General features: G+C 37.8%; 1 protein-coding gene across 1 annotated transcript in view; it reads left to right on the forward strand.

Moving 5' to 3' along the window:
• Positions 1 to 14,478, forward strand: part of MAP3K15 (mitogen-activated protein kinase kinase kinase 15) — a 60,010-nt gene that overhangs the window by 25,703 nt on the left and 19,829 nt on the right. Inside the window, exons 8-12 of the mRNA XM_087813403.1 lie at positions 2,886 to 3,036; positions 4,737 to 4,844; positions 9,579 to 9,628; positions 11,934 to 12,029; positions 13,602 to 13,689. Coding sequence (XP_087669529.1) covers positions 2,886 to 3,036; positions 4,737 to 4,844; positions 9,579 to 9,628; positions 11,934 to 12,029; positions 13,602 to 13,689 — 493 coding nt within the window. The remainder of the gene's footprint in view (positions 1 to 2,885; positions 3,037 to 4,736; positions 4,845 to 9,578; positions 9,629 to 11,933; positions 12,030 to 13,601; positions 13,690 to 14,478) is intronic.

The following is a 14,478-nucleotide window of genomic DNA, read 5'->3' on the forward strand; positions in this document are numbered from 1 at the left end:
CTGAAAAACACAGCAAGAAAATGCTGTTTATCACAAATGAAAACCGAAACTAAAAGACCAATAATAGATATATGGTTGAGAAAATGTGGCCTAGGCCTAGGTTATATAGCCATTAAAATGTGCAAGAAGCAGTACTTGGAGACATGGAAATGTGTTTATGGTTTATCATAGAATAAGAAAGGCCAGCTAGCTGTGGGATATACTTTTCTACATGAGTGGCTCTCAAACTTTGGCATGTATCAGAATCACCCGTATTGATTAAACAGATTGCTGGGCTCACCCTTAGGATTTCTGGTTCACACGGTCTATGGTGGGGCCTAAGAATTTGCATTTACAAATTACAAGGTGATGCTGATGGTCTGGGGACACTTGGAGAATCACTGTTCTGTAAGGACTCATTTTAATTAAAAATATGTGTTTGGTGTGTGACTCAGAAAAAGGTCTGGATGGGTTGGGCTATACCTGACTTTCCCAATAGTCATTAAGCTCCCTTAGAATTGTGGTTATCTTATTGATTGCTAGCATTCCATAGTAGATGCTCAGTAGATATTTGTTATAATGAATAAATGATGAATGATGGATTTTCTCTAAAATATTGATGGTTGTCTCAGGGCGGTAGCCTTATAAGTTTTTAGTTGTTTGTTGTTTTTTTGTTTTAATTTTTTATCCTCACCTGAGGATATGTTTGTTGATTTTAGAGAGAGAGAGAGGGAGAAAGAGAAGCATTGATACGGGAGAGAAACATCAATCAGTTGCCTCCTGTACGCACCCTGACTGGGGATTGAACCCACAACCTACGTATGTGCCCTGACTAGGAATCGAACCCATAGCCTTTTGGTGCACGAATTGATGCTCCAACCAACTGAGCCACCCAGCCAGGGCTAACTTTATAAGTTTTTAATCTGTTTTTTCCTTATCTGATTTGTTGAAAATGCATTTGGATTACTTGCATAATTTACAAATTTTTACTTTTAACAATCTGTTGATCGTCCCCCTCTTATTTCTTAGCTCAGTGGGTCAATCTGGACTCCTGGCTGTAAGAATCTCTTCAGTCATACCTAGTTTGACCCCGTTTCTTCCCAGTCTGAAGGACTTAAATATGGTCCCCAAACCATATCAACCTCTAGAAAGTTCTCTGAGGCTGAGAATACGGAGGCAGGCGCTCTCTAGCCCTCCCTGAGTGGCTGATGTTCCAGAATACTGATTTTAGCTGACTCCATGGAAAGCAGGCCTGAGGCTTGAATATATTCTCATTACATCAGTGCTTGGGCTGACTTACAGTGTTGATACCTATTGTTGTAGATCCAAGACCACCCTCAGGTTCATGATTTGCTAGAAGGATTCACAGAAGTCAGAAAAGCTATTATATTCATGGTATTATAGTAGAAATATACAGATTCAGATTGGTAAAGGCAAAAGGCACACAGGGCAGAGTCCATGGAGACCAGGCACAAGCTTCCAGTTATTCTCTCTCTGTGGAGTCGTATGGACGGTATTTAATTTTCTCAGCAACAGTGAATGACAGCATGCCCAAAGTATTGCCAACCAGGGAAGCTCACCAAGTATTGGTGTCCTGGATTTTTATTGAGGATCAGTCATGTAGACATGGAATACCTATATGACTGACCTTAGTGACTGAGTCCCCAATCTCTCTTGAGATCACACTGATACAGCATTGCCCAAGACCCACCATGAGTCATATTGTTAGTATAAACTATCTGGCATGGCCCACAGCTCCAGGTTAACAAAATCACTCTTATCAGGTAGGCTATCCGAAGGGCTTAAGGGTGATTTTCCAGAAACCAGTCTAGGGCCAGATCTTTCTTTGGAATGTGTAGAGTTTGGACAACTTAGGCCAGCTGAGTTAATCCTGTACTGCACACTATCCAAGCAAGTCATTCAGAGTCTAACTGATCTGTCTTCCCAGGATACCTCTAGACTTTATCCTCAAAGGCCTGAGGCTTTAATATATTCTCATTACATCAGTGCTTGGGCTGACTTATAGTGTTGATACCTATTGTTGTAGGTCCAAGACCTCAAAGGGCAAAGTAATACTCTGATGCTTTCACCTGAACCATCCCTGTTTAGTGCCACAGAAAATGTGACCTCTACTGCCTAGCAACTATGTTTCAGAAAGGTCAACTTGCCTGAGGACAGTAAAGGTGTGGTCAGATCCAAGATCTCATAACATCAAAAATCTACCTGCTCAGATCTAATTTTTTAAAAAAAGAAAAGGCAATAAATTTTATATTAGTGATTGCCAGGGATCCAGGAAGAGTTGGGGATGAGAAGGAAGTAGGCATTGGCTATAGAAGGGACACAAGAGGGATCCTTGTGGCAGTGAAAATGTTCTCTGTCATGACTGTATCAAGGTCAATATCCTGATAGTTATATTGTTTTAGAATCTAGTGAGATGTTACCTTTGGGGTGGAGTAAACCAGGCAAAGGCAAGGGTGCATGGGATCTCTCAGTATTGTTTCTTATGTAAATCTACAATTACCTCAAAATAAAAAGTTGAATTAAAAAAGAAAAAGACGATGAGTTTGAAATTTTGTCATTTTGCAAGTGCTTTGAACTTCAGACTACTTGCTCTTGTTATTTAAGGCAGCAAATGCTTGCCAGTCTGCTTTTGAACACTGTGTACCAAAATTGAGGTTAGATCAATGTTGTTAAAAAGTCATGTTATATGATTTTGTTGAGCAGTCTTATTTTGCCTACTGTTTGGGTTTCATTTAATTAAGTATATGGCTGACAAATGATTAAGAAGCACTCACTACACAATATGAATTTAAGTAAAAAGCTTTCAGGAAATTTCTTTTACAGGGAGTAGAATTGAACTCAGTTTCTTTGGGAATCTAATTAATTGGTGCTTATGATTTTTCCAGGTACCTGCGATCATTAGTCCAGAATTTATTTTTAATTCTGCGCTTCAAGAAACCCATTATTGAACAGTCATCCAAGCGAGAACAGCTTAACTTCTGGTTAGATATAATTTTCGAGGCAGCAAAGGAAGTTGCTAATGGACTCAGATTTCCAGTAAGATATGCTAAATTTTTCTTTTTTAAGAAAGTATGTTTTTATTGATTTCAGAGAGAGGAAGGGAGAGGGAGAGAAAGATAGAAATATCAGTGATGAGAGTCCTTGATTGGCTGCTTCCTGCACGCCCCCTACTGGGGATCAAGCGTGCAACCCAGGCATGTGCTGTGACTGGGAATTGAACAATGATCTCCTGGTTCATGGGTCGACGCTCAACCACTGACCCATGCTGGCCAGGCTAAATTTGTTTCTTTAAGATAAAAGTAAAAAGAAACTGAAGATTGGTGCTAATTATTGAATACTCTGAAAGGAAAAAAAACAAACACCTTATAGTAATTTAAAATGTTAAGCTATTCATCAATTTTATGTGGAATCAACCAGTGATAGATCAACTTACTAGAAAAAGTGGATATACAGTTGACCCTTGAACAACATGGGTTTGAACTGTGAGGGTCCAGTTAGATGTAGATTTTTTTCAATAAATACTGTATTTTCTAAAATAGAGTGATTTTTGTCTCCCGAGGACATTTGATAATGTCTGGAGACATTTTTGGTTGTCACAATTATGGGGAAGGTGGTGTAACTGGCAGCTCATGGGTGGAGGCCATGGATGCCACTAAACATCCCACAGTGCACAGGACAGTCCCACCTCCCCACACACAGAATTACCTAGCCCAAAATGTCAGTAGTGCCAAGGTGGAGAAACCCTGCTCTAGAACAGTGCAGTACTAATAGTGAAATTTTGGAATTCAAAGCTGTTTCCTTTTGAGTTTTGGTTTGCCTCTAGTGCCACAATTTAAAAAAAAAAACAAAAAACTTTATTGAAAAGCAAAATTGCTTTTATCTTTTTATTTTTTGTTGCAGTTTTATGACCATCTTAAGGAGGCATAAATAGATACCTAAGCATTCTGGAAACTGAACTTCAGATAATTGTGTTTCATATTTATGCCATGAACATTTTGTGAACATGTAGCATTCAAAAATCTCATTAACCAGCTAATAAAAGATTAAGTTATTTGAAATTATTATCATAATAATTTTGTTCCTGGGCAATAAGTTTTAAAATCTTCTTTAAATTATAAAATATTTCAGACCTACTGGAAGGTAGAAAAAAATAATGGAACAGACACTGAGGTAATCTCTACCCAGGCTCAGCAATCTTAAACATACTACTTTATTTGCTTTGGAAATTCATCCTCTCTTTATCTCGTTCCTGTACTGCCCCGCCCCCTCCTTCCTCCCTCTCTCTACCCCAACAAAATAAAACCTGACTGATGTCACCTCACTTTTCATCCCCTTGCATTTTTTAGAATTGGTACCTACCTGTGATCATTCAGTTTACTTCCTCATTTCTCTCGAAAACTGCAGCATCCCTCTTTTTTTTGTCACTTCCCTGAGTGGGCCTTTCTTGACTACCCTATCTAAAAATGTTCCCCCTCCATCCAACTCTCATATTTATCCTGCCTTATTTCTTCAGATTTCTATATGATACCATATTGCATATCCCTATCCGTTTGTTCCTCCATCTGCACCATCAGAACAAAGACCTCCTGAGGGCAGGGGCTTCTGTTATGGGCCACTGTGTCCATTGGTCCTACAACAGGGTTGGCACACTGTACAGGTCCTTCATGAGTGTTTGTGAAGTGCACAGCTTTCCCCTTCCTATTCCTGTGCATTACAGAAATCCGTTCTTCTTCTAGGTTCTGGTGATAGAACCAACAAAAGTCTACCAGCCTTCATATGTCTCTATAAACAATGATGCTGAGGAGAGGACGGTTTCTCTGTGGCATGTCTCACCCACGGAAATGGTAAGAAAAAAGATCACCAACAGCATTTTCTTTATTCTGTATGATTTAGTCAAAGATTTAATTCTCAAGTATAGGAGTCTATGTTGTACTTGAAAAATCAGGCAGCTGAGCCTAACTTCTGAGTTATAGGAATAGATGAGAGAGTATAACCACAGACGAAAGAAAGGCAGGTTTTTCCATTACATATGTTTATATTATATATGATTGTGTATGTATGAATGTGTATGCATGTATATATATATAAATGAATACAGGCTTGTTGAAAAAGACAGTTAAACCATGAGGAAGTAGATAAGGAATAAAGGGAAAGTCCCTCCCTACAAATCTCCTAAACCTATTCTCCATTCCCATCCTCAGTGATTTGGTGGCTATATGTCTATACCTTTTTTCTAAACTCATATGTGTATGATGTGTGTATACATACATATGTTATATATATTGTAATATATAAGAGAGAAAAGCATTATTAAAGTGAGATCATACAGTATATATTCATTGTTTTGCAACGTGCTCTTTTTAACTGATTCATACACATGAACAATTTTTATGTAGCACACACAGATCCACCTGATTTCTTAAGTGTAATATTCCCGATATTCCTGTATCATGTGGTGCATTTCTGAATATGGATAAACCATAATTTATTTTACCATTTTCCCGCCGATGCACATTTAGGTCTGTTTTGCTCTCTAGCCAATAGTAGCTGTGCTGGTGCACATTCTGGTGGTTACACCCTACTATGCTCATGTAGCTATTTCCAGAGCAGGGATTCCCAGAAATGGTCCTGTTGGATTCAGGACTAAACATGTTTTAAATTCAGTAGCAGCTGTCAAATATGTACCTTTCCAATTTTACTCACACCAACCATATAGGAGAGGAAACATTTTAATTTAATTACCCATTAAAGAGATTACAGAAATGCTGGACCAGGCCTGGTGTTTTGTGATAACAACTATATTTTCATCTCTGTGTGTCTAAAGTACTTCACCAGCTTTTTGCTTTGATAAAATATTTTGTAGTAATAAAAAGATGTAGCACCTTTGACAAGTTCATTAGATAGATCTATTTGCTATGTATATGTTTTCATGGAGTGTGGAGAGAGTTCTGCCATAATAACTTGGCAAAGAAAGATTTTTCCCCCTGGAAACAAGTATGTGGAAAACTAATCAGGTGAAAATAAGCAAAACCTTAGAAAAATAAAATGCAACATTGGACAATAAGCAGAGAATCATGTTAGAAATTCCTTATCAGAAATAATAATGATACAACAATTTCCCATTGTTCAGTGGGTATAAAGTTTGAGTTACACTATATGAATACATTACAATGTATATTACATATACACAGAAAAGTACATCAGTCATCATCTGCTGTACAACTTAGTGCCTGTAGTTAACAATATCGTATTGTGCCCTTCAAAATTTAAGAGGGTAAATCCCATGTTATGTGTTCTTACCACACACACACACACACACACACACACAAATAAGAACAAAAACCAAGGGGCACAAGGACACTTTAAGGGGTGATAGATATGTCTATTTCTTTGATTGTGGTGAAGGTGTCATGGGTGTTTGCCTACATCCAAACTCATCTTTATGCATATTAAATATGTACATTTCTTTGTATAACAGTTATACCTCAGTAAAGGTATAAAGAAAGAAATAGTCATGAATGATATCTCAGGTTGTCTTAGTCTGCTTGAGATGCTGTAACAGAACACCATAGACTGGGTGACTTAACAGAAATTTATTTCTCACAGTTCTAGAGGCTAGGAGATCTGAGATGAGAGTCCCAGCATGGTAGAGTTCTGGTGAGAACCCACTTCCTAGTTTTCAAATGGTGGTCTTGCTCTGTCCTCACATGACTGAGAGAGAGACTGGGAGCTCTCTCCTGTCTCTTCTTATAAGGGTAGTAATCCTGTCATGAGAGCTCCACCCTCATGACCTAATTACCTCCCAAAGGCCCCACCTCTAAATGCCATCACATTGGGGGATAAGGTTCCAACAGATGAATTTGCAGGGGCACACTCAGTCCATAATACAAGCCTAAGCCAGTAAACTTGTCTATTTAACAGTGAAGCAACCTTCTTCTCATTGATAATAGAGTTAGCAGCCATTAATGAAGACAAACTGCCATAATGTGCTTGGGTGTTTTTTTCCCCTGCCCTTGTGTATTAAATATTGAGTGCAAAAGAGAAAAATTAAAATACATACATGGTGTACATATAGATATATCTCATTTGAAAATGCATGTGTCTTCTATTTGCCTCTTTGGTTTTTTCAGCCTTTTATTGAAGTATTACATAAACACAGAAAAGTACATCAATCACAAAATTCTGACCTGTAACCTCACTATTCCATTGATATAGGTACAAAACACCTCATTTTATGACAAGTAGTTGTGGAAAAAACTAATCCTATTAAAGTTACTCTCCATACTTTTGCAGCAAAATGGTTTTGGTCTCAAGGAATTCTACAGACTTTGCTCACTTCATTTGAATCCTATAATGGTTGCTGGCCCTTAATGGGAATTTCCGTTGGTACATATACTAGCTCTCCAGTTGGAAATGTTTTACTTTTTTTGTATATAGTCCATAATAAGAAATGGAAAAGAACTATATAAGCAGCAACTGTTAGTTTTCCTTGACTGACAAAATGTTTTACACAAGTGCTTATAGTTGTCAGAGCAAATGTCTGAGAGAAATATAAATTGCCTTTTTTCTTTGAGAGGAAGCCTTTGCTTTTGCCTTCATGTAGGTCCTACAAAGCAATTACCCCTCCCCCCCAATGCCTACTGATTATGTCATAAAGGGAAAGAGGGGGTTCTGTATTGTTTACTTTCTTAACTAGTAAATCTCTTCCAAATTGAGAAGTTCCCTAACGTTACCCTAGAGTAAACCTGCCATCTGGGAAGACTTTGAAAACTTGTATGGCTGAGCTTTCTAAATCCGTGCAGCCTCTTGCTAGGTATGTGGGTGGGACAAAGCTCTCTTGAATCTACCCTGGTTCATATTTCAGTACCTGAATCTAATGCAGACTCCTCTCTACCACTACCCTTTTTCAGTGACTTTGAACACACCTCTCCTCTGAAATACACTCAATCTCTCTACATGGTTAGGTCTGCTGTCATGGCTTTCATGGTTTCATCTTTTACAGCCCTAGGTGGCTTCCCATCTCACACAGAGTAGAAGCTGAAGTCCTGATGATGGCCTCCAAGGCCCTGCGTGATCTCCCTCATGAACTCTCCAACCTCCTCTACCACTCCCCCCTCACTCACTCCACTCGGACTCCACCTTGCTGGTCCCCAAACATGCCAAGCACACTGCTACCTCAGGGCCTTTGCACATACTGTTTCCTCTGCCTGGTACTGTTCCCCAAGATACCTGCATGTCTCACTTCTTCACCCCCACTTTTCAGAGTCATCAGGCCTTCCCTGAACATCTGGTTTAGAATCATGACCACTTGCCCGACTTTAATGGCCTTCCCTGCTTTATTTTTCTTTGTAGCACTCTTCACCCTCCATCATGCTATTAATTTGCTACTTAATTTATTGCCCATCTCCCTCACTCTGATGTAAGCCCCATCAGGGCAGGGAGTTTGTTGTTCTCTGTCATATCTTCAGTGTTTGTACCTTGCCTGGCTCATAATAGGTGTTTAATCAACATGTATAAATGGATCTTCTTCTCTTGGGAACCATCCTCCCAGTTGTGTCTGTTGTCATGGCTCCAGAACGGCAATAAATTTATCACCCAACTGCTCATGGTTGTTCTCCTGAGCCATGTGCTCAGTCATTTGGCTCTTATACTTCTCTTCTCTGGGTGGGCTTAGTTAGTCATTTATGACATTCCTCAGACTAACCAAATGTATTATTTAAAATTATTGTTGTAATGTATTGGTATTATAGTCTGTGGCCACTGAAACTTGGATTTCAGACATTCCTTCTGAGGCTTAGTTTTGTGCAAAGTTCAAGTACAGGGAGTAATGGTGGAAGGAGACAGTTATTTTTTTTAAAAGTGCATCTTGCACAAATTGAAATTCCAGTTAGTCATCGTAGGCTAGCTGCTAAAACAACTCCCAAATATCATTGTATTAACATGATAAAAGTTTATCTTATGTCTCATGTCCTATCCAGGTTGGCAGGGTCCCCATTCCATCTTGTAGTGAATGAGAAAAGAGAATATAGAATACTTCTGTGGAGGGTTTTATGAACCAAGCCCACAGGTGATGCATATCACTCCTGCTTGCATACCATTGGTTAGAACGCCATCATATGCCCCACCTTGCTGCTAGAGAGGCTGTAAAAAGTGTTCTAGCTATGTGTCCAGGAAAAAAAAAAAAAAAAAAGATTGGTGAACACTGACTGGTGTCTGCCACATTCTTGCTTCTCCAAACATTTTTTCAGGTCACTCAACTTAGGTGGGCTGTTTTCACACTCATTTTAGAGTTTTCCTGATATGTTGAAAGAAGATGAAAGGCCAGTCCTATGTACCTATTGTTTCTATTTCAAATTTAGATCATTTACTCTAAACTGGATTAGAGACAACAAATGAATTTTTGTAATACATTAGAAAATGTTTCTGGTGTTCCAAATTATGCAAAATATATTGTTCTAACCCCTAAAACTCTATTGAAAATAAAATAGCAGAAGTGATTGACCATACAATGAAACCAAAAATTATTCTTTGCATGGAAAAAAAATCAAGCTACTGACTTTTGTCTTTGATACCTGCAGAAACAAATCCATGAATGGAATTTTACAGCCACTTCCATTAAGGGAATAAGGTAAGAACATAAGGGAAACTGTAATTATTTTTTAATACAGATAATGATAATATTTTATTAACTTAATGTTTCCACTTATTTATAATGTGATATTCTCATTTTTAAGGGAATCAAAAGTGGACTATTTTCTCTTTTGTTGCCTTACCTGAGCTTATTTATAATGTGTTGCTAGTAAGGACTTCTTGGCTTGTTATTATAGAGTAGCTTTTTTTTTTTTTTTTGGTATTTTAACTTGCACTTTTAAAAATTCATCTTTATTGTTGAAAATATTACAGATGTTGCTTTTGTCCTCCCATTGGCCACCGTCTCCCCAGGCTTTCACTGCACTGTTATCTGTCCATGGGTTATGCATATAAGTTCTTTGATTAATCTCTTCCCACTCCATCCCCTCCCTCTGAAATTGCATGCTTCAGTGTCTTTTTTTGTATGCAACAGAGCAAACCTTCTTGTCTCAAACTTCTTTAAAAAACAAAAATGAAGTTATATCTGTAGAAAATAGGAAGTATTTCTTTTTTGATCCAATAATGTGCAAGTACTCAGAGACACGCCCCCCCCCCCCCCCCCCCAAGAACTAAAGCTGGGAGTTACTTGGTAATGACACTTGGCTGAGGTCTCCGGGGCATTGTTATTAGTGAGGGAGTAGGATAGTGTGTTCTGAGGAGAGGTGTGGTACTTGCTGTTTGGGTCGAGTGGTGACCATTTGAGTTTGAACCATGTGGCTACACTCTGCCAGCACATCTGAGGGTGGGAACAGGTCTGAAGAGATGTGAGTTCTAGTCCCTGTTTTGCTGTTTGACCTTGGGAAAGTCACTCAGCCTCTCTAGGTCTCAGTTTCTTTTAGTTTTCATCATATTAAGGGCTTGGACTATAGCTCTATATCCTTTCTCTGATTCTGAGTCCACAGGCCACTGAATGAATCACCTGTTACCTCCAGACACAGTATGATCCTGTCCTAGACATATCAGTGTTTAAATTAGGATAATGTTTACGTCACTTTAACGGGAGAGAAATAACTTAAGAACAGAGTAGAGTATTTGAATAATACTGCTCAGAAAATATAAGATAATTTGGAAAGCATTGAACATTTTAAAAAGTGATTTACTCAGTAACTAAGTTGTATGCGAACATGTAGTCAAGAACCTTCTGTTTGTACCCGCTTGTAGAGATACCTCTTGCTGCCATTTTAACCATCATCAGGGATATGCAAGGGCCTGGGGTGAATCAGGCCCTGGAACCAATGTGATATGGAGTGCATGCGTTGAAATTCCCAGTGCTATCCAACTAACTGTGGTAGTTCCTCTATAGCTTGGTTTTCAAAATTCACTTGTGTATAACCTAGTTTTAATTCTTTTTGAATCACCCTGTACTATTGCTATTTCAACTCAGTATTTATCATGTAATCCATAATATATGAAGAACAGTCAAAGGAGCTATGGATCTCAGGGAGAGATGATTCAAAAAGAGCAAAAATGAGGCCATTGTGTAGCTTTGGCCCAGTATGAGTAAAGAGCTTTCTAGCAGTGAAGTCCATCAGCAGATGGAGTGTGGTGGTTTTTTGTCACTGGATAGGTTCAGGCAAGATTATTATTGCCTATTTGAAAATTTGTAGAGTCAGATCCAGACCTTGGGTGGGAATGGAACAGATAACATTTAAAAGCCTTTCTTGAGCCCGGCCTGTTGAGTGCCAACCCATGAACCAGGTGGTTATGGTTCAATTCCCTGTCAGGGCACATGCCAGGGTTGTGGGCTCAATGCCCAATAAGGGGGCATGAAGGAGGCAGCCAATGGTTTCTGTTTCATCAGTGTTTCTATCTCTCTCTCCCTCCTCCTTCCCCTGTCTGAAAAATAAATAAATAAATACCTTTCTTGAGCTAAGTTGCCATGTTTATTTCTACTTCCCTTGTATACAAATACTGTGTCCTGATGTTTTTGAAATCTTGAAATTCCTTCATTATGATAAATTATTTCACAAATACCTCTCCTGTCTTTCTTGTGAAATTATAAACTCTTGAGGACAGAGACCATATTTTATCCCCTTTTCTGCTGCCCATATATAATAAGTTCTTGATACATAATAAAGTCAGTTGATGAATATAAACTCAAAGATAAGCAAGATAAATGTCCTACTATTTAAATTTCATAGAGAAGTAGAAGTCAAATTTTGGGGGGTATTCGTTAAAACAGTAAATCTTAAAAATTTGTAAAATGGAAGAAAAAGAAAATCTGTTAATAGATTTTTCTCAGAACCTGAAAATTAATATTATAACATATATAAGAAGTATTCTTATGTTTTGAATTTTTATAGCATATCCAAGTTTGATGAACGGTGTTGTTTTCTTTACATCTATGATCATTCTGATGACTTTCAAATCTGCTTTTCCACCGAAAAGCACTGTAGTAGGTGAGTTATAGATTATTTAAGTATTTTCAGTCTAGTTGTGGTGAATCATTTTAAAAGGGCCTTCGTTGTGAAAAATACTTATTTGCTCTACTGCCTTTCCTGAAATTTTAACTTATGGAAAATATGTTTCACATACCATGCAATTCAAACATTTAAAGTACACAATTTAATCTTTTTTTTAGTATATTTACAGTTTTGCAATCATCATCACATGTAATTTTAGAATATTTTCATTCACTCCCGAAATAAACTCAAGATCTATTAACAGTCACTCCCCATTTTCCCTTCAACCCCAGCCCTTTGCAACCATTAATCTACTTTCCATCTTTATGGATTTGCTTATTCTTTATATTTCTTATATATAAAATACAATATGTGGTCTTTTATGACTGGCTTCTTCAACTTAATACAAAATTTTCAAGTTCATCTATGTTGTAGCAAGTACCAGTACTTCATCCCTTTTTGTGGCTGAATAATATTCAGTTGTATGGATAAGCCACATTTATCTGTTCATCAGTTAAAGGCATTTGGGTTGTTTCCACTTTGGGGCTATTATTAATAATGCTGTTATGAACATTTGCATGCAAGTTTTTATGTGGATATGTTTTCATTTCTCTTGGAGCCAAATTTTAATTCTTTTCGGTCTTATGGTAACTCTGTTTAACCTTTTGAGGAACTTCCAGACTTGTGGAAATTATCTTAACTTGTGCAATAGTCTTCCCTACCATCTTACCAGAGAATACTAAAGAAAAATTTCTAATGAGTCAAATCACTTGTATGCAGATAAACAACTACCCAAGTCTAGGAAGTGGCTGCTATGGCTCATCAGCATTTGAGAAACATGCGTTAATAGTTGATAATTAAGCTTAATCTGTGTCAATAGAATGATGAAGCCAACTTGTACATTTCCTCCTCACGCCTCGCCTATACAAGACCTTATTTCCAACCAATAACTAGAGTGTCTACAACTTGAGAGTTGATGGTCCCACTGCCCTTAATTAAATCATCCTTGGAACACCTGTCACAGGGCCAGACTTGTAGTACAGGGACACCTTTGAAGAATCATCTGTTAGTGGAGTGACTCACAAACAAGTCCTGGGGAAAACATTGAGGGAACAAGGAGGATAGACTTACAGAGACATAATAAAATTATGCACCTTTTTCTAACGGGCTGTTATATAAAAAAGGGATTACTTCTAAGGAATCTGTGGATGAGACCCACAGTAAAGAAGTCTTAGTTAATATAAGTGAAGCATTTCTCATTGAGTCTTCCAAAGAATGAGTTGCCTTGTGAGGTAGGTAATGACTTCTCTGTCACTGGAGGTTTTCAAGCATCAATTGGCTAGCCAGTTGGTGGGGATACTGTATAGAGGAGATTCAAGTATCATGTCGGTATTTGAACTAGATTAGATAACCGTTAAAGTACCATGTCAAATTAAGGAGTGGATTGATTGTTCCATGAACTTGTAAAAGCTTGGTTTATATTTAATTGCAGTTTAAGAAGGCTAAAGTAAAGGTAGGGAACAAAAGTGATCATAATTAGCAGCATCTTTGTGACATTTCCTGTTCTAGGTTTTGTTTTTTGGTCAAAGAGATGATAACAAATGAAATGGGCAATACAGTGGAGCTGGAGGAAGAGACCGATGGAGACACCTTAGAGGTGAGTCACAGAAGACCTAGAACATGGAAAAAGTTATTTATTGATGGTTAAAGAAAATACCCCGTTTTGTGTGAAAATTTTTTGTATGCATATTTAAAAATACTCATTTATGAATGAGCTAATCATCACTATCCATGACTTTCAGAGATAAAGTTTAATGCATCTCTATAGAAAAACCTTACTTAGGGATCCTATCAGCCAGGATGTTTAAGAAAAATTTGGCATGGCCTGGCCGGGTTTGGCTCAGTGGTTGAGCATCGACCTAGGATCCAAGCAATCATGGTTTGATTCCCGGTCAGAGCACATGCCTGGGTTGTGGGCTCGATCCCCAGTTGGGGGCGTGCAGGAGGCAGCCCATCAGTGACTCTCTCATCATTGATGTTTCTATCTCTGTCTCCCCCCCCTCCTTTCCTCTCTCTGAAATCAATAAAGATTTTTTTTTTTTTTTAAGAAAAAGAAAAATTTGGCATGGACTAGACTAAAATTTTCTGTTATGCACAACCTTTAGAAAAGTTTTTTCTAAGCCAATTAATCATGTTTGTGAGATTACAAGAGAAACAGTTAACTAGAAGCAAACTTTTTCATTTATGCCTACAATGACCTTAGTTATATCTACTTGCATATAATATATTAAATATAACAATTTAAAGTCCTTTTTAAGCAAATAGGATCATCATAAGCTCTTTTGAACAGCACAATTGTAGTACACCATTACACATATATTTAAATCTTGTACAGTTAGTTATTCAGATTTGCCATTAATTCAAGTTCTCCCACTGATTACAATTT

This window comes from Miniopterus natalensis, chromosome X, assembly GCF_054644295.1.
Source record: "Miniopterus natalensis isolate mMinNat1 chromosome X, mMinNat1.hap1, whole genome shotgun sequence".
In the NCBI taxonomy this organism is placed as follows: domain Eukaryota; kingdom Metazoa; phylum Chordata; class Mammalia; order Chiroptera; family Miniopteridae; genus Miniopterus; species Miniopterus natalensis.